This window comes from Rhinoderma darwinii, chromosome 4 (assembly GCF_050947455.1).
Source record: "Rhinoderma darwinii isolate aRhiDar2 chromosome 4, aRhiDar2.hap1, whole genome shotgun sequence".
NCBI lineage: Eukaryota > Metazoa > Chordata > Amphibia > Anura > Rhinodermatidae > Rhinoderma > Rhinoderma darwinii.
In genome coordinates, this window is record NC_134690.1 from 322,674,926 (window position 1) to 322,699,145 (window position 24,220).

The 24,220-nt window shown below is 42.8% G+C and overlaps 1 protein-coding gene across 2 annotated transcripts in view; it reads left to right on the forward strand.

Moving 5' to 3' along the window:
- LOC142759959 (uncharacterized) overlaps positions 1-24,220 on the forward strand; it is a 55,164-nt gene that overhangs the window by 10,198 nt on the left and 20,746 nt on the right. For both annotated transcript variants that reach the window (XM_075862785.1, XM_075862786.1), the window contains one exon: positions 1,701-1,790. In XM_075862785.1, the coding sequence (XP_075718900.1) occupies positions 1,701-1,790 (90 nt within the window). The remainder of the gene's footprint in view (positions 1-1,700; positions 1,791-24,220) is intronic.

Genomic DNA, 24,220 nt, shown 5'->3' on the forward strand with positions numbered 1-24,220 from the left:
ATTATTATGCACTTCGGAGATATATCTAATGTATGTTTTCACATGTCATAATTTATATATTTATGCTGTTTTTCATTTAAAGTGTAGCTAAACGTTTGACAAAACGTCATAGTGACATGTCAGAAGTTTGGATTGGTGGGGGTCTGAGCACTGGGACCCCCACCAATCGCTAGAACGAAGCAGCTGAAGCACTCGTGTCAGCTTTTTGCCTGTTCGGCTATTTCCGGAAATAAATGTATCTGTGTACGGACTCTATAGAAAGCCTATGAGTCCGTACACCCATTCATCGGCTTTCCAGAAAAAGCCGAACAGACACGAAGCAGCTGAGCGCTCGTACGAGCGCTTCAGCTGCTTCGTTCTAGAGATTGGTGGGGGTCTCAGTGCTCGGACCCCCACCAATACAAACCTGTGACATGTCACTATGACATGTCAGAAGTTTGTCAAACGTTTAGCTACACTTTAATGAAGATAATCATGTAATTACATAATTACATGTCATATGATACTTAAATTGCTTGAGAAAGGCCCTACTGGGGCTAAAACGTCGCACTTTGCCATATGGGTGAATAAAGCTTTTTCACTTTGATATTATGATGTGAACTGCTGCCTATTTTTGGGATATCTATCTTATCTATCTATCTATCTATCTATCTATCTATCTATCTATCTATCTATCTATCTATCTATCTATCTATCTATCTATCTATCTATCTATCTATCTATCTATCTATCTATCTATCTATCTATCTATCTATCTATCTATCTTACACAAATAAAAGTGGTTCTATGATACTAGTACAGTTTGTGTACTTGGTTGCCCAAGAGTAAAGAAAGGAGCCATGGAAAGTTAATGTGCTACTTCTACCTTATTGTTCATCCTTTTTTCCTGTTTGTATTGCTGAAATAGTATTAGTACTATTGGACTGGATAAATGCTATATGGCCTACCATGCGTTTCTTTAAAAAAATTTATATCTCAAAAGCTTCTCTACATTATTCTGTAAGGTTAAATGTGGTCAGAAAGCATCCTATTCCAATAGGTATATTTCTTATTTGCATTAGTCTGTGTTCATATTCCATTCCCATTCAGAGAGTGTGAGATCGCAGTGTGGCGCTGGAAATTAAAGTGAACGTGACTGCATTGTGACCTGCCGGTTCCCCCGATACACAGGTTACCAAACTTAAACAATTTCTTGCATCTGCCGTGCCGTGGTCATGGCCCTAGCCTTAACCAGATAGCCAGACCTCTCAGAGTAACGCTATTCATGACATCTAACAAGTAGGCAGAATTAGAAAAAAGGTATCAAGGTTGAGTTCTAGTCGGTAATAGCAGTAGCCTGGGTAGGTGGATTTCGTGTAGGTTGATAAAATGTTAAGGTTCAGGCTGGTGAAGTTTATGCAGTTCTTTCAGATTGCTAAATGGACAAAGGTAAAAAGAAATCCAGAACCAAGCAATTTTTACAGTACATTCAACCATTACAGTAATGATCAGATTAAATGGAGACAAACATATTGACCATGTCACAAAGCAATATCCTCAGCTGGATCATAGAGAAAATCGCTACCTGCCAAGGAAAATGCTGTTACTGAAAGATGCAAGAACATAACCACCGCATTATATTCAGCCAAATTCTGTATGTATCATGGCACACAAGACAATACGCTTGATATGTTATCTTTTTTCATATATTTTTTTTTTAGGTCAAGTGTTCCTTAAAAGAATTTAACCAATACAATAATTACATTCAACATAGAATGATTGACTTGAACAGACAATATGTAAAGGAACAAGTGAGTATAATTTCATTGTATAACTAAAGGGGTTTTCTGGTTTTATGTAAAGATTAATCAATGTATATCAATGAAAGATACAAAAACGTTCTAATATGCATTGTGTTTTAGTTCCTCGCTATTTTGAAGATATTTGCTTGCTGTCAGTGAATGAGAACACTTATATTCACAGGCTGCAAACTCATCAGACCCAGTTGATCTCTCAATGTAGGGTTTGCTACAGTTGTATCAAGTCTGGGAAAATTTCTGTGAGCTAAATGCATCCGCAGCATCTGTACAAATCTCTCTGGTAGTTTTCTACTTGTATCAGTGTGTAGTCCGGGATGTTTCGCTCACAGAGCATTTCCTAGACTGGTTACAATTGTGTCCACTTCTCAGCTGAGATTTGCTGCCTCTGAATGTAAACAAGAGCGTTCTCATTCAGTGACAGTATAAACAAATATCTTGAACATGGTAATAAATTACATTATTAGATTATGTTTATAAATTTTTAACCCTTTCGTTACCAGCCTATATTTGGCCTTACTGACGGAGCAATTGTTTTCAGTATTTTGATCATCGCATTTCAAAAACCATAACTTTTTACTTTTTCCGTAGAAATAGCTATGTGAGAGCTTGTTTTTGCGGGATAAGTTGTATTTTTTAATAGCACCATTTTGGGGTACATGTAACTTATTGAGTAACTTTCATAAACTTTTTTTGGGGTAACAAAAACTGATATTTCGCCATTCTTTTTTGCGTCTTAAACGTACACAGTTTACCGTTTTGTATGAATCACAGAATAATTATATTTTGCGGGTCGTTACGATTACAGCGATACCACTTTTTTTTTTTCTTTTATGTTTTACTACTTTTGCACAATAAAAACACCTTTTTAAAAATAGTATTTGTTATTGCGTCACCATATTCTAAGAACCATAACTTTTTTTATTTTTCTGCTGCCGTAGCTATATGAGGGCTTAATCTTTGCGGGACGACTTGTTGTTTTTATTGGCAACATTTTGTGGTACATACAACTTGTTTACATTCGCCATGCGGGTTAACCCCATGACGTACCGGGACATAGCGGTTTATGACAGCTAATCGGCAAAGTAACACGACAGGGGACTAATAACAGCGGTCCCCTGTCCGTGATCTCTGCGATTGGCCAGTCACAGCAGATTGACATATCACAGCTTAGGGACGTGGGCTGTAACAACAGTTACAGTGTCTGATCTCCTCATTGTGACAGTGAATGTGAGGAGATCAAACGTGGAATACTTGTTAAGGCCCAGTAACATATTTTATAATCATTTAACCATTTTAGATAGAGAGATAGATAGATATATATATATATATATATATATATATATATATATATATATACACAAGAAAAAACGAACAAAAGTAGAGGATCCAGCGCAATCATTTAAAATAGAACATGGTTCCAATTTTATTGGGATATTAAAACAAAATCAATCCCGAGTGTTGAGTTTAGAGATAGGTAGATAGGTGCCAATCTACCTATCTCTAAACTCAACACTCGGGATTGATTTTGTTTTAATATCCCAATAAAATTGGAACCATGTTCTATTTTAAATGATTGCGCTGGATCCTCTACTTTTGTTCGTTTTTTCCTGTCTTCAACACCGTGAGCCGTCAGATAGAGAGAGTGAGCGGGAGAGAAATTTTAGGGATAGTGAATTTAGGGAAAGAATACAGGATTAGATTATTAAGTTAGATAGGTATAATTATATAGGCAGATAGCGAATACCAATAGTTAGCTAGCCACTGTTAGGGACGTTTTATAAAAAATAAATAAAAATAAAAACAAATATATAAAAATAAAAAAATTAAAAAAATTAGATTCAAATTATATAGTTTACTGTTACAGTGCAGTTCACTGTAAATATATATATATATATACACACACACACACACACACGCATATACAAACTATATGCGTAAAATATCAATGCATTTTGTGGTTTTACAGGAAGGGTGTCAGAGATAGCGTCATAGGAATTAGTTCGTTAGGTACGCTACATCGTTCTAAGAGGTTTTTTAAAAAAAAATACAAACAAAAGTTACATGGTTTACTGTTACATTACACTTTGCTGTAACAGTTTCATCGTTTTGAATATATACATATATATATATATATATATATATATATATATATATATATATATATATATATATATATAAAAATAAACTTTGCAGCACTCCAATATGAAAAAAGTGGTGGTTTATTCACTCCAGATACAACAGCAACGTTTCAATCCTACAATAGGATCTTTATCAAGCCTTGATAAAGATCCTATTGTAGGATTGAAACGTTGCTGTTGTATCTGGAGTGAATAAACCACCACTTTTTTCATATTGGAGTGCTGCAAAGTTTCTTTTTCTATACATTACATTACGTCCGAGGATCGGGACGTTTTGCTGGGCACCTGATCAACAATTTCTGTGTGAGTGCTGCTGCTTTCTTTTTTGCTATATATATATATATATATATATATATATAAGGGCAGTATGGCTAAGCGATCATATACAGCTGAAGAGGCGTACGAAATGCTGTGCTCCGATACTGAGTCAGCTAGTGAGGGATCCGAATTTGTTCTTTCCTCATCTTCCATCTTTCATTGTCATTTTATGCCAAGCCAAACAGGTGGCATCCTGTTAATGCAGCGGAACTGCCTAAATTCTGGGTATTGCTGCTAAACATGGGTATAACAAAAAAAAACACAGTGAGATCATATTGGTCAACAGACGTGTTGCACCATACACCCATGTACCGCACTGCAATGTCGAAAGGAAGGTTTGACGCAATTAGAAAATGTTTGCACTATAAAAACCTGCCGTGCCCACCCCCAAATGACCCCAACTCCAACCGCCTTTATAAAATCCGGCCTGTGATCACATATTGTACCCAACAATTTAGTGAAATATACGCCCCTGGAAAAAAAATCCCGCTTGATGAATCCCTCGTTCATTTTAAGGGCCGGCTAAAATTAAAGCAATACCTCCCCAATAAAAGAGCCAGATAGGGCATCAAAATTTATGTTATGCGAGTCTGAAACTGGCTACACATATTTAAAATTTATGAGGGCAAAGACACAAAGATTGAGCCCCAGACTTCTCTCCTGTTCTAGGTACAAGTGGAAAAATTGTCTGGGATCTCTTGCATCCCCTGCTAGATCAAGGCTACCAATTGTACCTAGACAATTTTTACACCAGTGTTCCACTTTTTAAATGTTTGACCGTAAAAAAAACGTAGCCTGTAGAACAGTACGGAAAAATAAGAGAGGCCTCCCAAAGACCCTCCTAGACCAAAGGCTACAAATTGGCAAGAGCAGGGCAATGTGCAGTGACGGGGTGCTCTTCTTAAAGTATAGGGGCAAGAAAGATGTCCATTTGCTCAGCACAATACACAATGAGATAACCACTCTCGTCCCCGTGCGAGGCAGATCTGCTGATACCCCAAAGCCTGTTTGTATACAGGCGTAAATACATGGGAGAGGTCAATCTTTCCGACCAGATGCTTAAAGAGCCTCTGTCACCACATTATAAGTGGCCTATCTTGTACATGATGTGATCGGCGCTGTAATGTAGATTACAGCAGTGTTTTTTATTTAGAAAAACGATCATTTTTGATGGAGTTATGACCTATATTAGCTTTATGCTAATGAGTTTCTCAATGGAAAACTGGGCATGTTTTACTATATGACCAAGTGGGCGTTGTGGAGAGAAGTGTATGACGCTGACCAATCAGCGTCGTACACTTCTCTCCATTCATTTACACTGCAGATAGCGATATAGCTATATCGCGATCTGCAGCTTCATACACACACACTAACATTACTGCAGTGTCCTGATAATGAATATACATTACCTCCAGCCAGGACATGATGTGTATTCAGAATCCTGACCACTTCTGTAGCGTCTCTGTGATTTACAGCACAGCACAGCGAGATCTCGCTGTGAATGACAGCTTACAGTCTCTACGCCTGCTATGCTGTAAATCACAGAGAAGTGCAGAGAAGTGTCATGATTCTGAATACACATCACGTCCTGGCTGGAGGTAATGTATATTTATTATCAGGACACTGCAGTAATGTTAGTGCGTGTGTATGAGGCTGCAGATAGCGATATAGCTATATCGCTATGTGCTCTGTAAATGAATGGAGAGGAGTCAGTGTCATACACTCCTCGGTACAACGCCCACTTGGTCATATAGTAAAACACGCCCAGTTGTCCATTAAGAAACTCATTAGCATAAAGCTAATATAGGTCATAACTCCGTCAAAAATGATCGTTTTTCTAAATAAAAAACACTGCTGTAATCTACATTACAGCGCCGATCATATTATGTACAAGAAAGGGCACTTATAATGTGGTGACAGAGCCTCTTTAAGACCTATAATGCTATGAGGAAATCCAGGACCTGGTATAAAAGTTAGTTATTCATCTAGTCCAGGTAGCGAAGTATAACTCGTACATTTTGTACAGATCTGCCGGCCACCGTAGTAGATACCTGGAATACCAGGAAAACAATTTAAAAAATAATTTTTGAAAGCAGTGAGGAAGGAGAACCTTCAGTGTCAGTCAGAGAATCCTCAAGAATAGTTTGAGGGCAACATTTTCCTTCAGAGGTGCCCCCCCCACAAAAAATGTATTGGTGCAAAAAAGATGTTGCGTGTGCTACAAACGAGGAATCCGTAAAGATTCTCGTTATCAATGCGACACATGCCCCTCCAAACCTGGCCTTTGTATTAAAGATTGCTTTAAAACCTTCCACTCCTCTTTAGAGTATTAATTTTGTTCATTTATTACATTTCTCAGATTTATTCACTGCCACTTTTGCCTCTTTTAATGTTATTAATTTACATTTATACCACTTGCTTTATTGCCCCATTACAAACTTAAACACAAAATAACTAAACACAACTAAAAATTCTCATTATACCTCTAGATGAATAAAACCATATGGAATATTTCTGTACTGCAGAAAAAAGTTTCTCTATTGTTCCCTACTGCAAAAAAATGTAACTAAGGCCCCATTCACACGAGCGTGAATAACGTCTGTGTGCTGCCCATGAAAATCATGTGCAGCACACGGACCCATTGATTTCAATAGGGCCGTTCAAACATGCGTGAGTTTTCACGCAGCGAGAGTCTACTGCGTGAATCTCCCTGCATGTCCTATATTGGTGCGTTTTCATGCACCTATGCGCCCATTGAAGTCTATGGGTGCGTGAAACCACACACTGCACATGGATGCACATCCACGTACGATGCTTGATTCGCGCATCAATTAGAATGAAAATAAAAATATGTGCTTTGCAAGTGCGTGAATAACGCATGCCACTTGCAAAGCACACTGATGCCTAACGCAACACACACGGACCAGATTCACGCGCGTTTTTCACGTGCGTGAATCTGATACGCTCGTGTGAATGAGGCCTTACTGACACATCTGTAAAAAAATAACAATTGGTATTTTCTACAACCTCATAAATTTCTGCCAACCCCTTCTGCTTTAAAAATTCTTATTACACCCCTAGATGAATACCTTCAGAAGTGAATAATTATCATATCCCTTGATAAACTGAGTTTTTATATTTTTGTCTGTGTTTTTATAACCATATTCTGCCATAATCAGCTGTCATATTTATTCCCATAACTGGTGATATGGGCATTGTGCTTTTTTTTTGTGGAGGATTTGAAGCTGTTCATGATCAATACAGTATGGGCTCTAGATGGTTTTATTCTGGTTTTTTTCACTGACCTCTTAAAACCAACAAAACTTCTAGTAAAGCTGACAATATTTTGGGGATTGGTGGTCCTTTACTATCTATCTATCTATCTATCTATCTATCTATCTATCTATCTATCTATCTATCTATCTATCTATCTATCTATCTATCTATCTATCTATCTATCTATCTATCTATCTGTCTATCTATATACAGTTAGGTCCAGAATTATTTGACAGTAACACAAGTTCTGGCATTTTAGCTACTTACCAAAACATATTGAATGTACAGTTATATAATCAATGGCGTAGCTATAGGGGTCGCAGCGGTCGCAATTGCGACCAGGCCCCAAAGCTAGGGGGGCCCACAGCCCCCCGCACCACATCAATAAAAAGTTACTATAGTAACTCGGGCCGCGGGCCCCTGTTACTATAGTGACAGACTGTACTTACCTTCCTGGTTACGGACCGCAGCAGAGGTCCTGACGTCAAGCGCTGTGCGCAGCGCATGACATCACAGCGCTATGCGCCGCGCACAACATTGAGAGTGGTCAGAACTTCCGCCGCGGCTGATGATGAAGGTAAGATTAGTAGCTCTGACTGGCGAGGTCCGACTCCCGGGACCCGCCAATCAGCTGTTTTGAAGGGGCCGCAGCACTCGTACGAGAGCTGCTTCCCTTTCATTCCAGTCACACTGTGAATCGGTGTCGGCGTACGGCGTACGAGTCCTGCGGCCCCTTCAAAACAGCTGATTGGCGGGTCCCGGGAGACAGACCCCGACACATCAGCTATTGATGGCCTATCCTGAGGATAGGCCATCAATGTTTAGGGACTGGACAATCCCTTTAAGCCTACGATGTAGCAGGCTTAGAGGGCCCATGAGACAGGATCACAGATTGTGTGATCCTGTCTGCTGGGCCCTGTATCTAAGCCAATCACATGGTAGGCTTAGATACATGGCCCATGTGTGATCCTATCTGATGGGCCCTGTATATAAGCCTTTCACACTGTAGGTTTAGATACACGGCCCCAGCATACAGTAATCTTATACTGTATAAGATTACTGTCTGCTGGACCCTGTATCTAAGCCTACAGTGTGGTAGGCTTAGATACAGGGTCCCACAGACAGTATCACACATGGCCCCTGTATCTAAGCCTAACACATGTGTTACCAATCCTTTTTTTTTAAATGTTTTCTAACAGGTTCGGTCGTTGGACTACGTTGGATTCCAGGACTACTTCGATGACGGCTTTTTTTATACTCAATAAAATGGTTAATGAGGGTTGTGTGGGTTTTTTTTTTTTTAAATTTCAATAAAATATTTTTTCTATGTCTTTGTGTTTTTTTTTTTTAAACTATATTACTACCGCCTTAGTAATGGCCACCGGCTGATTGACAGCATCCATTGCTAAGGCGGGGCTTAGTGTTAGCTGCTGCAGAGGCTAACACTAACCCCCATTATTACCCCGGTACCCACCGCCACCAGGGGTGCTGTGAAGAGCCGGGTACCATCCAGTACTTGACCATCTGTAGTGATGGTCGGCCACTGGGGTGGCCGCAGGCTGGTATTATCAGGAGGTGAAAGGCGAAAAACAGTGGCCCTTCCCACCCTGGTAATGCTAGGCTGCTGCTGCTTTATTGTATCTGGCTGGTTATGAAAAATGTGGGGGACCCCACTTCATTTAAAAAAATAAAAATAAAAAAATAATTGGAAAGAACGATGTCGGGTCCCACCCCAATTTTCATAACCATCCAGATGCAACACAGCAGCAGCAGGCAGCATTACCAGGGTGGTAGGTGCCACTGTTTTTGGCCTTCCCCAGTCTAGTACTACCAGCCTGCGGCCGCCCTGGTACCTGACCGTCACTACAGATGGACGGGTACTGGTTCGTACCCGGCCCTTCCCAGCACCCCCGGTGGCGGTGGGTACCGGGGTAATAATGGGGGTTAGTGTTGGCCTCTGCACCTGCTAACATTAAGCCTCGCCTTAGTAATGGAGGTTGTCAATCAGCCAGCGACCATTACTAATGCGGTGATAATAAAGTTTAAAAAGATACAAGCACATAGAAAAAATATTTTATTGAAATAAAAAAACACAACCCCCATTAACCATTTTATTGAGAATAAAAAAACGCCGTCATTGAAGTCCTCGTATCCGAAGTCCAACAACCGAACCTGTAAAAAAACACAAACACACAAAAATAATCCGTAACACATAAAGAAGCAAAATTATTATTCTTACCTTTCCTGGGTCCAGCGCTGGAGCCGCAATGTCAGCGAGCTGAGTCCTGTATCTAATCCGATCATGTGTGATACTGTCTGCTGGGCCCTATATCTAATCTAATCATGTGTGATACTGTCTGCTGAGTCCTGTATCTAATTCTATCATGTGTGATACTGTCTGCTGAGTCCTGTATCTAATCCTATCATGTGTGATACTGTCTGCTGGGCCACTGCATCTAATCCTATCATGTGTGATACTGTCTGCGGAGCCACTGTATCTAATTCTATCATGTGTGATACTGTCTGCTCAGCCACTGTATCTAATCCTATCATGTGTGATACTGTCTGCTCAGCCACTATATCTAATCCTATCATGTGTGATACTGTCTGCTCAGCCACTGTATCTAATCCTATCATGTGTGATACTGTCTGCTGAGCCAATGTATCTAATCCTATCCATAGTTTATAGGGTCGTAGTGCTATAGATATGCTGTCTCCTATACACACATTTTTTTGGGGCGGACACATATGTATTGGGGCTATTCCCCCTGATGTTATAAGTCCTTAGTGACGCCCCTGGCTGCTAGTGCTGCATTGTTGGGTCACTTAGGAGACCCAGCGATGCAGCTGAAAGCTGTGGACCGTCAGCCATGAGAAGTTTGCGGGGGGGCCCAATAAGAACTTTTGCATCGGGGCCCATGAGCCTTTAGCTACGCCCCTGTATATAATCAATATGGACTTAACGTGCAGACTCTCAGCTTTAATTTGAGGGTATTCACATCCTAATTTGAGGGACGGGTTTAGGAATTACAGATCTTTAATTTGTAGCTGCTTCTTTTTCAAGGGACCAAAGGTAATTGGATAATTATATCCAAAGCTGCATGGGCTATTTCCTCGTAAATCCATCATCAATTAAGCAGGTAAAAGGTCTGGAGTTGATTCCAGGTGTGGCATTTGCATTTGGAAGCTGTTGCTGTGAAGCCACAACATGAGGTCAAAGTAGCTCTCAATGCAAGTGAAACCGACCATCGCTAGGCTGAAAAAAATTAAGAAATCCATCAGAGAGATTGGACAAATGTTGGGAGTGGCCAAATCAACAGTTTGGTACATTCTTGAAAAAAAAGAGCGCACTGGTGATCTCGTGAAAGCCAAAACGCCTGGACGTCCACGGAAGACAACAGTGGTGGATGATCGCAGAATCCTTTCAATGGTGAAGAAAAACCCCTTCACAACATCTACCCAAGTGAAGAACACTCTCCTGGAAGTAGGTGTATCAGTATCTAAGTCTACCATAAAGAGAAGACTTCATGAGAGCAAATGGTGCAATGGTGCAAATGGTGCAATCATTAATCAGCCTCAAAAATGGAAAGGCCAGATAAGACTTTGCCAAAAAAACATCTCAAGAAGCCGCCCAGTTCTGGAACAGCATTCTATGGACAGATGAATCTAAGATCAACCTGCACCAGAATCATGGGAGGAAGAAAGTATGGAGAAGGCATGGAACGGCTCATGATCCAAAGCACACCACATCCTCTGTAAAACATGGTGGAGGCAGTGTGATAGCATGGGCATGCATGACTACCAAGGGCACTGGGTCACTAGTATTTATTAATGATGTGACTGAAGATAGAAGCAGCCGAATGAATTCTGAAGTGTTCAGGGATATAATTTCTTCTCAGATTGAACCAAATGTAGCAAGGTTGATTGGACGTCACTTCACAGTACAGATGGACAATGACCCAAAACATACTGCGAAAGCAGCCCAGGAGTTTTTTTTAAGGCAAAGAAGTGGAATATTCTGCAATGGCCAACTCAATCTCCAGATCTCAACCAGATCAAGCATGCATTTCACTTGCTTAAGGCAGAAAGACCCACAAACAAGCAACAACTGAAGACATCTGCAGTGAAGGCCTGGCAAAGCATCACAAAGGAGGAAACCCAGCGTTTGGTGATCTCCATGGATTCCAGACTTCAGGCAGTCATTGCCTGCAAAGGATTCTCTACAAAGTATTAAAAAAAATAATTTAATTTATGGTAATGTTAATTTGTCCAATTACTTTTGAGCCCCTGAAATGAGGAGGCTGTGTCGAGAAATGGTCGCAATTCCTAAACGTTTCACAGGATATTTTAGTTCAACCCCTTGAATTAAACCTGAAAGCCTACACTTCAATTCCATCTCAGTTGTTTCATTTTATATTCAATGTGGTGGCATGCAGAGCCCAAATCGTGAAGATTGTGTCACTGTCCAAATTATACTGGACCTAACTGTATATATATATATATATATAGAGAGAGAGAGAGAGAGAGAGAAGCAAAAAGCAGCAGCACTCACAAAAAACTGTTGCACGGGTGCCAAGCAAGACGTCCTGATCCTCGTACGAAATATCATATATAGAAAGAGAAAATTTGCAGCACTCCAGTGTGAAGAAAATGGTGGTTTATTCAGTCAAACACAAAGCGACGTTTCAATCCTACAATAGGATCTTTATCAAGCATGATATATATATATATATATATATATATATATATATATATATATATATATATATATATATATAGAGAAAGATGTAGAGCGCAGTAACGGCACCAGAACCTTTCTCCTGTTGAACCGAAACGTTGCTGTGTTGAGGTGAAATAAATCCACTTTTGCTTTCATTTACCTTGAAGTCCTGGTGCCGTTACTGCGCTCTACATCTTTCTCTATTGGATTTTGGGGAATTGATTCACCCCCAGGTAACGAGCACATGGCCTGATTTGTTGTAGCATTGGAGTGCTGTGTTCATCCACCCTGGACTATATATATATATATATATATATATATATATATATATATATATATATATATATACACACGGTGTTGGACATTGCCCCTTTATATATTCTGCAGATGACAGGTTGTTTTGCGCACATTTCGGTTCCTACCTTGCCAGGCAGGGACCTGTTATGGTGCGCCAACGTCACTTGGCACATTCATCTCTCATATAGGGATTGATGGTGCTAAAGAGGCGTTGTACAACCAGTCCTTTTAAAAAAAAAGATGTTAAATATATTGCCCTGTAACTGTTCTTTCATCCTTCTGAACACGCTTTCATCACGGTTGTATCGATTTTTTTCCTCAATTTTTCAGATATATTGCCCTTCACTGAAGGCCAATTTTTCCTCGCTCTCTAACTTACAATATATCAAACCAGGGCTACATTTAATGGTCAACAGCTTTGTTGGCATGGTATGGTCATACAGTATCTTCAAGAAAAAATTCAATGTTAGGGACAGGCCCTTTTTACCAGTAAATATTGGCGTTCCTCTATTGTTTGATCCTCAGGAATGCAGCATACTTCTAAACATAGAAGTAACAGAGTAGAGAAATAAATTGTGAAAATACATGCCATTTATATATGATGTACGAGATTTAATTTAAAAAAATAATCTTTTTTTTTTACACCTAACCCACATTATTTTCCACTATAAAAACTTTGCTCACTGCATCCCTAAATGAATAGCTTAGAGGGTGTAATTTTTGCTTATTTTATGGACCAAAATGTGAGCTCAATATGCGCACTACACCCCCTAGATGAATGACTTAGGGGGTTTTAATTTGAAAATGGGGTCAAGTCTGGGGGTATTACATCATTCTACCAGCTAAAATCCTCTAAAGGATTAGGGCCTATAATTGAGCTAAAATTGTGTCCTGAAAGCCGCAGAGTGCTCTTTTCACTTTGGGGTCCACCATTTGATAGAGGAGCAGATGGGGGTAGTTTTAAACATAGTAGTCACAGCATAATCCATGTTGGGGTGAAATTATTCAGTTTAACTTTGTAGGAAATACAGTATGTGTCCTATACATGACACATTTGTGACAAAAAATTAGATTTACATTTTTCACATCGGCATTGCATCAATTCCTACAATAAAGGTGGGCTTGAAAAACTCACTACACCACTAGATAAATACTTTAGGGGGTGTGGTTTCCAATATGGGGTCTTCCACTGTAATGGCACATCAGGGGCTATGCAAATGCAACATGGCGCCGAAAACCATTCCAGCAAAATCTGCTTTACAGACTAATACCAATAAATTCAGAAAAAAACCTGTGGGGTCAAAATGCCAACTATACCCCTAGAAAAATTCCTTGAGGGGTGTAGTTTCCAAAATAGGGTCACTTTTGAGGGGTTTCCACTGTTTTGGTCCCTTCAGGGCCTTGCAAACACGACATGGCACAGAAAACCATTCCTGCAAAATCTGCGCTCCAAAATCCAAATGCGCTCCTTCCCTTCTGAGCCCTACTGTGGGTCCACACGACAGTTTATTACCACATATGGGGTATTGCCATAATCGGGAGAAATTGCTTTACAAATGTTGGGGTGATTTTTCTCATTTAATTCCTTGTAAAAATTAAAAAAATTTACCTTATTTCAGAACAAAAGTAGATTTTCATCTTCACAGACTAATTCCAATAAATTCAGAGAAAAAACTGTGGGGTCAAAATGCTAACTATACCCCTAGAAAAATTCCTTGAGGGGGTAGTTTCCAAAATGAGGTCACTTTTAGGGGGTTTCCACTGTTTTGGCACCACAAGACCTCTTCAAACCTGGCATGGTGCCTAAAATATATTCTATAAAAAAAATGAGGCCCCAAAATCCACTAAGTGCTTCTTTGCTTCTGAGTCCTGTGTTTCAGACCACTAGGACACTAGGGCGACATGTGAGATATTTCTAAAAACTGCAGAATCTGGGCAATAAATTTTGAGTTGCATTTCTCTGGTAAAACCGTGTTACAGAAATAAAATGTATTTCAAATGAATTTCGGCAAAAAAAAATTACATTTGTAAATTTCACCTCTACATTGCTTTAATTTCTGTGGAACGCCCAAAGGGTTAAGAAACTTTCCAAATGCTGTTTTTGAATACTTTGAGGGGTGAAGTTTTTAAAATGGGATGGTTTATGGAGATTTGTAATATATGAACTGTAATATCAAAACTGAATTTCTCACTGAAAAAATGGCCTTTTGAAATTTTCTTGAAAATGTGAGAAATTGTTGCTAAACTTCTAAGCTTGTAATGTCCTAGAAAAATAAAACAATTTTCAGAAAATGATGCAAACATAAAGTAGACATATGGGAAATGTTAACTAGTAACTATTTTGGGTGTTATTACTCTCTGTTTTACAAACAAATACATTTAAATTTAGAAAAATGCTATTTATTGCAAATTTTCTCAAAATTTTGGTGTATTTTACAAATAAATACTGAATTTATTGATCAAATTTTTCAGTAACACAAAGTACAACATGTCACGAGAAAACAATCTCAGAATCACTTGGATAGGTAAAAGCATTCCAAAGTTATTACCACATACAGACCACTGTCACGTTGGGTATGTGGACCCACTGGGCCGTACCGCCTTGACGGTATGGCAGCTGGCCAACAGGACACAGTCTATAGTTCATATAGTGTACCTGTGGTAGCTCAGACAGTAGCAAGACAGGCTCGGCTGGGATTAAGCAGCAGGCAGGTGCCAGGCGTGGCGCAGCAGGACAGGCGTGGAACACAGCACAGCACGACTTCAGCTCAACACGGCACATGACCAGGATAGCACTGGATACATGTTACAGGTAGCAGGAATGGGGAACACTGGAAAATACTTAGGAGACCATTTGCATAGACATACTAGGATAACAACAACAAGGCTCAGGCATTGGAGGGAGGGGCACAGCCCTTCTTATAGTTTAGGGTGCTCTGGGAGCAATCAGCTCAATCTCCCATTTGTGTGGGACATGGCTCCTAGCCTGTACTGAGCTCGTGGGCGCACCCTGGTGATGACTGTGGAACAGGACGGCCCAATGTGCAGACATCTCTGGAGAGAAGGGCGTCGACCGGATGGAAGGAGTTCGTGGTCAGCGACCACAGACGTTACAGTATCCCCGTTCTCTTGGAACCAGAACAAGAGAGAAACTTCTTAATGATTGTAGGATCATTGAGTTTCTTCTCTGGCTCCCAGGACCTCTCTTCTGGACCCAACCCCCTCCAATCTACTAAATAAAAGGTTCTTCCTCTTACTTTTTTGGTGTCCAGGATCTCCTTAAAGGGAACCTGTCACCAGCATTTCCCCTATCAAACCAGCACTACCTGGTGGCAGTGGGTGAAAAATAATTCCTATATCATCTATAATTGTCTTCTTAGTCGGCTCTGTAGCTTTAGTATTCAGTTTTTTAGTGTTCCCACACCGTATGCTAATGAGCATAAAAGAGTTGTATCTTCGTTTGAAAAGAGTCAAATCTTCGTTTGAAAAGAGTCAAATCTTCATTCCTCAAGTCTTCCCGAGTTTACCCCACCTCCTTACTTTTGATTGACAGCTCCTCGCCTTCTCCCAGCACACAAAATACTGTGCTTGTGCATTGATGTCCTCTTCTGGTGTGTGCGCACAATGGGACACCGGATTATTACGATAAAAGGTGCTAAATGTTTGCAGACCGTTATTTACGGTCGGAGGAGGAGTTTGGGAGACGGGAAAACGGCAATGAACTTTTGACAGCAGCAGCCAGTGAGGGATAAGTAAAGTTCAATAGGTGAAATGCTGGTGACAGGTTCCCTTTAAGCTCAAATATCTCGGAAGAACCACTGGGGGAAACTGCAGGGCTAAGAGTCTTAGAGTAGCGGTTCAGGACCACAGGTTTCAGGAGAGAAACGTGAAAGGAGTTGGGGATCCGGAGGGTAGGAGGCAGCCGAAGCTTGTAGGAGACTGGGTTAATCTGTTGCAAGATCTCAAAGGGTCCAAGGAACCTGGGAAACTTGTAAGATGGCACCCTCAGCCGGATATTTCTGGAGGACAGCCAGACCTTGGTACCTGGAGAAAACTGGGGAGGTTCTCTTGTCCTTGTGTCTGCCTTACGTTTCATGCGGTCCACCGCCAGCAGAATGGAGGATCGGGTCTGCTGCCAGATCCGCAGGAAGTCCATAAAAGCAGAATCAGCTGCAGGCACTTCGGACATAACGGACACCGGAAGTGGGAGTCGTGGGTGTTTTTCACCGTGAACTATGAAGAATGGTGTATTTCTTGTGGACTCGCTAGTATGATTATTATACGAGAACTCGGCCCAAGGAAGAAGTTGCACCCAGTTATCATGCTGCTTGGAGATGAAGTGTCGTAGGTAGTTCTCCATGATTTGGTTGATCCTCCCGACTTAACCATTGGACTGAGGATTGTAGGCTGAGGAAAAGTCCAACTTCACACCGAGGAGTCCGCAGAGGGCTCTCCAGAACTTCGAGGTGAACTGAACCCCCCGATCAGACAGAATATGCCTAGGCAAGCCATGCAGGCGGAAGACGTGTTGGATGAAGAGGGCGGCCAGTCGAGATGCAGAAGGTAGACCGGTCAGTGTAACGAAGTGAGCCATCTTCGAAACTCGGTCCACCACCACCCAGACCACACTGCATCCCGCAGAGGGAGGCAGGTCTATGACAAAGTCAATAGCAATATGTTGCCAGGGGGCATCGGACACAGGGTGCGGCTGGAGCAGGCCCGCCGGTTTGGAGTGGGCAATTTTATTTGCTGCGCACACTGTGCAGGAGGATACAATGTCTGTGATGTCTTTGGGCAGCGTGGGTCACCAGAAGTGACGAGCAATCAAGTCTCGGGTCTTACGGACACACGTGTGACCTGCCAGTTTGGAACTGTGTCCCCAGTGGAGGATTCTTCTTCTGTCTGCCAGACACATAAAAGTCCTCCCCGGGGGAATGTCTCTAACTTGTAGAGGGTTGACAGGGATGATGCAGGACAGATTGATAATATTCTGTGGAGACTCCATAGTGTCCTCTGTCTCGAATGACCTGGACAAGGCATCGGCCCTCACATTCTTGTCGACCGGACGGTAGTGGAGCTCAAACTGGAACCGAGCAAAGAACAGCGACCACCTGGCTTGACGGGGATTCAGTCGTTGGGTCGTCTGGAGATAAGTGAGGTTCTTGTGGTCCGTAAATATCAATATGGGATGAACTGTGCCCTTTAATAGATGTCTCCACTACTCCAGAGCCAATTTGATGGCCAGTAACTGCCGATGCCCAATCGTAGTTGCGTTCTGCGGAAGAAAAGAGCTTGGAGTAATAGCCACATACCATTGACTTGCCCTTGAAACCTCTCTGGAACAGGAGTGCACCAGCACCGACAGAGGAGGCATCCACCTCCAACTAGAACTGTCGAGAAACATCTGGATGATGGAGGATCGAGGCTGACGTGAAGGCACTCTTCAGGCTATTAAATGTAGCTTCCGCCTCTGGAGTCCACACCTTTGGGTTCATGCCTTTCTTGGTGAGGTTAGAGATAGGAGATGTCAGTGAGGAAAAGTTTGGAATCAACTGTCTGTAGAAATTGTCTGAATCCCCGGAAGCGCTGAATCTTTCTCAAACACGCTCTTCTCCAACTTAGCGTACAGACGATTCTCCCTTAACCGTAGCAAAACTTGACGGACATGTCTCCAATGAGTCATTCGATCTGAAGAAAAAATCAAGATGTCATCAGGATAGACCACAACACATACATAGAGGAGGTCACGGAAGATGTCATTAACAAACTCCTGGAAGACCGCGGGAGCATTACACAGAATGAAGGGCATTACTAGATATTCATAGTGTCTGTCACGGGTGTTAAATGCCGTCTTTCATTCATCACCCCAGCGAATCCGGATTAGGTTGTAAGCCCCACGCAGGTCTAGCTTTGAAAAAATCTTGGCTACACGTATGCGATCAAACAGTTCAGAAATCAAAGGCAACGGATACCTATTTTTTACCGTGATCTGGTTGAGACCCCGGTAGTCGATGCAAGGACACAGGGAACCCTCCTTTTTCTTGACGAAGAAGAACCCAGCTCCTGCTGGGGAGGAAGACTTCCGTATGAAACCCATCTGCAAGTTCTCCTTAACATAGACGGACATGGACAGAGTCTCTGGCACGGAGAGAGGATATACCCTACCACGGGGAAGGGATGCACCAGGAACTAGGTCGATAGGACAGTCATACGCCCGGTGTGGGGGCAGCGACTCCGCCTCATTCTTGCTGAAGACATCCAAAAATGCAGAATAATGACCAGGCAATCCTGCCAAGGACTGAGGCAGAGGAGGCTGAACCGAACTAATCTGTATCAGGCAGCGGTGGAGACACTCGGGACCCAACTCTCCAGAATTCCAGTCCAGGACTGGGGCATGTAGTCGGAGCCAGGGCCGACCCAGCAGCATAGGATTGACAGCTTTAGTCAGGACAAAGAACGAAAGGAGCTCGGAATGGAGGGCTCCCAATTGGATCCTCAGCGGCTTGGTCACAGCTACAATTGGGTCTGGCAGAAGTAGTCCATTCACAGATGCAACCATCAACGGCCTCTCCAGAGGGGTTGTGGGCAATTGGAGGAGATCCACCAGGTCTCTACGAATGAATTAGCAGCGGATCCAGAGTCCAGATACGCAGAGACCCGATGCGTTTTCTCACCGGACACTATGGTCATGGGGATGGACAATTTAGACTAAAGTCCTTCTTTACCCAGGGTTGTCTCTCCCACCAACCCTAGGCTCTGGGGCTTTTGGGGACACAGACGCACAAGATGGCCTCCAAAGCCGCAATATAGACAGAGTCCAGAGGTGCGTCTGCGTTGTCTCTCCTGGGTAGACAGCTTAAAATGGTCCGTCCTCGCAGACTTCATAGGAGGTTCAGCATCTGAGGACAGCAGGGGTTGCTGCAAAGTAGGAACCGGACTAGGATGTCCTCCCTCCCGACGAGCCTCTTGGAACCGTTCTCGGATCCTTTTATCTTGCCGGGCGGCCAGAAGGATGAGGGCATCAAGGGTAGATGATAGATCTCTGGCAGCCAGCTCGTCCTTAATCCTAGGAGACAGTCCCTGCCAGAATGTAGCCACCAGGGCCTCATTGTTCCACAACAGTTGTCCCGCCAGGGTGCGGAAGTGGATGGCGTACTTGCCCACGGAGGTGTCTCCCTGGCGTAGGTTCAGCAAGGAGGCAGCTACAGCCGAGACTCATCCAGGCTCCTCAAACCCTGTGCGAAATGTCCATAGGAACCCATGGACGTCACGGGTCTCTGGTCCTTGTCTCTCCCAGATAGGGTTCGCCAATGCAAGGGCCCTGCCAGTGAGGAGAGAGACGATGAATTCGACCCTTGCGCCATCAGACGAGAATGCCCTTGCATACAAGCTAAAGTGGATCTGACACTGGTTTAAAAATCCGCGGCAGGTCCTCGCGTCTCCATCATAGCGAAGCGGCAAAGAACATCGGTGATCAGCACTACCAGGAGGTGTAGTCGGATGATCAGTACTGCCAGGAGGTGTAGTAGGAGGAGCAGCAGCTTGCACCTCCAGCCGACGTGCAATAATGTTCAATGCCTGGAGGAGTTGGTCCTGTCGAGACCGGAGGTCTAGCATATCCGCCGGCATCTCCTGTGACGTCGTCATGGTCTTGGATTGACCAGCGGGGTCCATGGCCTGAGCCTACTGTCACGTTGGGTATGTGGACCCACTGGGCCGTACCGCCTTGACGGTATGGCAGCTGGCCAACAGGACACAGGTCACAGTCTATAGTTCGTATAGTGTACCTGTGGTAGCTCAGACAGTAGCAAGACAGGCTCGGCTGGGACTAAGCAGCAGGCAAGCACCAGGCGATGCAGAGCAGGACAGATGTGGAACACAGCACAGCACGACTTCAGCTCAACACGGCACTTGACCAGGATAGCATGGGATACAAGTTACAGGTAGCAGGAACGGTGAACACTGGGAACTGGAAAACACTTAGGAGACCATTTGCATAGACATACTAGGATAACGACAACAAGGCTCAGGCATTGGAGGGAGGGGCACAGCCCTTCTTAGCCCACGGTGCTCTGGGAGCAATCAGCTAAATCTCCCACCTGTGTGATGTGAGACCTGGCTCCTAGTCTGGACTGAGCTCGCGAGCGCACCCTGGTGGTCACTGTGGAACAGGACGGCCGCATGTGCAGACATCTCTGGAGAATGGCATCAACCGGATGGAAGGAGTTCGTGGTCAGCGACCACAGACGTTACAGTAACACGTCCGATTTGAAAATATCGGCTGTGTCCTGAAGGCCAAAACACGCTGTGTCCTTAAGGGGTTAAATAACGTAATACTTGGAGCTGTCCCATCTGAGGGCAGCATAAAGTAGTGCTAGAGAAAAACAAAAGGGAGGAGACCTCCAGCTGACCAATCCTGCGTCTCAAATGGAAAACCTTGCTCGGATCCCCGCGACGGCCCACGGTAGATAATGCTGAAGAAAAAAGAGAAATGATCCAGCACTGTATAGGGATAAAAGGGATGCTTCATTTCCACTTTTATTGATTCAAAAATTCTTTAAAAATTAGCAAAAGACGCAGTGTCAGGGTGGTTTGAAGTGCGGGCTGTTGCCCAAACCTACACGTTGGGGGTCCGACTCCCGGGACCCCCACAATCAGCTGTTTGAAGGGGGTGCACCGCTCGTATAAGCGCTGCTTCCCCTTCATTTCCCTTACTTCATCACACTGTGAATCGCTGACAAGTTCGTGTAGAAGCGAAGTATTGCCTAATTATTATTTTTTTGTTTCCAGTTCAGTTCTGAAGTTGCTTTGAGGGGCCTATATATTAGACACCCCTATGAAACACCCCATTTTAGAAACTAGACCCCTCAAAGTATTCACAACAGCATTTAGAAAGTTTATGAACAAAATGTTTTACCAGAGAAACGCAACTCAATATTTATTGCCCAGATTCTGCAGTTTTGAGAAATATCCCACATGTGGCCCTAGTGCGCTAATGAACTGAAGCAGCGGCCTCAGAAGCAAAGGCGCACCTAGTGGATTTTGAGGCCGCCTTTTCATTAGGCACCATGTCCGGTTTGAAAAGGTCTTGTGGTACCAAAACAGTGGAAACCCCCAAAAGGTGACCCCATTTTGGAAACTAGACCCCTTGAGGAATTCATTGTCGTTTTCATGGGGTGCATGCGGCTTTTTGATCAGTTTTTATTCTATTTTTAAGTGGCGTGGTGACTAAAAAACAGCAATTCTACTATTGTTTTTTTATTCTATTTTTGTTACAGCGTTCGCAGGGACCTATATTAGTCTATGGGGCCGTGCAGACAGGTGCGTGATTTTCACGCAGCGTATGTCCGCTGCGTGAAACGCACGACGTCCTATATTTGTGCGCTGTTCGCGCATCACGCACCCATTGAAGTCAATGGGTGCGTGAAAACCACGCATGTCGCACGGAAGCACTTCCGTGGGACAAGCGTGATTCGCGCAACAGCACTGTAAAGGATGAATGAAAACAGAAAAGCACCACGTTCTTTTCTTTTTACAAACATCCAAACGGAGTGTCATAATGATGGCGGCTGCGCGAAAACCACGCAGCCGCGCATCATAAAGGGCTGACACACGGAGCTGTTAAGTGCCTTTTGCGCACGCAAAACGCCGCATTTTTTGCTGGCGAAAAACGCACACGCTGATGTAAACCCGGCTTTACGGAGATACCAGATGTTTATAGTTTTTTTAGGTCTTATGGCGTTTGCACAATAAACTCCGTTTTGTAAAAAATAATTTACTTTTTGTGTTACCTTATTCTAAGAGCCAGAACTTTATTATTTTTCCATCAGGAAAGCCGTGCGAGGACTTATTTTTTGCGTAACGAACTGTAGTTTCAATCATTACCATTTTTAGGTACATGCAACTTTTTGATCTATTTTTAATAAATATTTTGGGAGGTGAAGTGACCAAACAATTGTGATTTTGGTACGGTTTATTATTATTTTATTTTACGGCGTTAACCGCGCGGGATAAATAACTAAACAATTTTGTCGTTCAGGCCATTCCGAACGCGGCGATACCAATTATGTATAGTTTATTTATTTATATATTTTTATTAATAATAAAGGACTGATAAGGGAAAAAAGGGGGATATTTTCACTTTTAAAACTTTTATTTTCTTATTTTTACACATCTTTTTTTACTTTATTACTTTGTCCCACTAGGGGACTTGAGGGCAGGAGGCCCTGATCGCAATTCTAATACACTGCACTACATGCATAGTGCAGTGTATTAGAGCTGTCAGCTACTCACTGACAGCAAGCATAGTGGGTCCTGACTTTGTCAGGACCCACTAGGCTTCCGTGTATGGCATAGCCGGACGCCATTGTTTGGTGTCCGGTTGCCATAGTAACCATCGCCGGCCACTATCGTGTAGCAGGCCGGCGATGGTAACTTAACCCCTAAAAAGCCTGATCTCTATTGAACGCGGCTTTTAAGGGGTTAAACAGCGGGGACACAGCGATCGGTCCCCGCTGTAGGAGCTGCGGCAGCTGCTGTACGAGACAGCAGCTGTCACAGCTCCTGCATCTGTCGGGAAGACGGCCGAAACAGGAGTCACAAGGACACTAACGCTACACACCGACTTCAAACCTGCGCATGCGCAGTGTAATATACACGGCCGCTGAAGACGCAGCCACATAATTTCACAGAGCATGCGCGGTGGAGTGTGTTAACCACGCATGCTCTAATTAGATAAAGAAGCACGTGGTACGGTTACGTCATTTGTGACGTAACCGTACAGTGTGAAAGCCGGAAACCGGAAGTAAGGTAGCAGACCAAATGGACGGGTCTGCACAGGAAGTGCAGATTTTGCATTACTAAGGGGGCGGTGACGGAAGAGGATATACGACGCTACAGCCATCTGATCAAACGTAAGTACATTGTAAAGTTATATATTTTTCATTGTTTAATTTAAATGAATGTAATTTTTTACTTCCGGAAAACCCCTTTAAACACAACCTTATTCATGTGAATAGAGATTTGGGAAAGGCGCTGTGAACCCTTTCTTCTGATAATTGGGGGGGGGGGAGGATCCTGGGGAAATATGATATACCATCACTAGCTGTGGTGGAAAAACCCCTTCAATATTACAAGCTGTGAATTTTACACTACGTTAGTATATGATACTACAATATGATTATATTTTCTAAACAATAGAAAATATTTTTCCCAGCATAAAAACCCTCAATGGATGAAGCTAACTTAGTATTGTTAAATGTTAAAAGGTGTTGTTTACTGAGCTGAAGCCCTGTCCATATGCCCTGCAGTGCCCTTAGCGTGCTATCATATACAGAAGGGGAAGGACCCCTGAAGCTGGTGGGCGTATTAGTTAAATTGAAAAAATTGGATTGCCTGCCGGCAACAGAAGCCCTGTTTTCCAACTTACAATTAAAATAACAAAGTATTTATTACATTTATGCAAAGAAGACAAACTACATGTAGTTAAAATTAAGGTCCATTGCTGACTACAATCAGCCAAGTGCAAGGTATAGAAAGCCTGGGGCTAACGGCTGCAGCACGCAGCACCAGACCCTACATAAAGTTCTAGGAGTCAGCAGGACACGTGTTAAAATTAGAATGAAAGCCCCCCCCGACATGTTTCGCTACGATGTAGCGTTTTCAGGGGTATC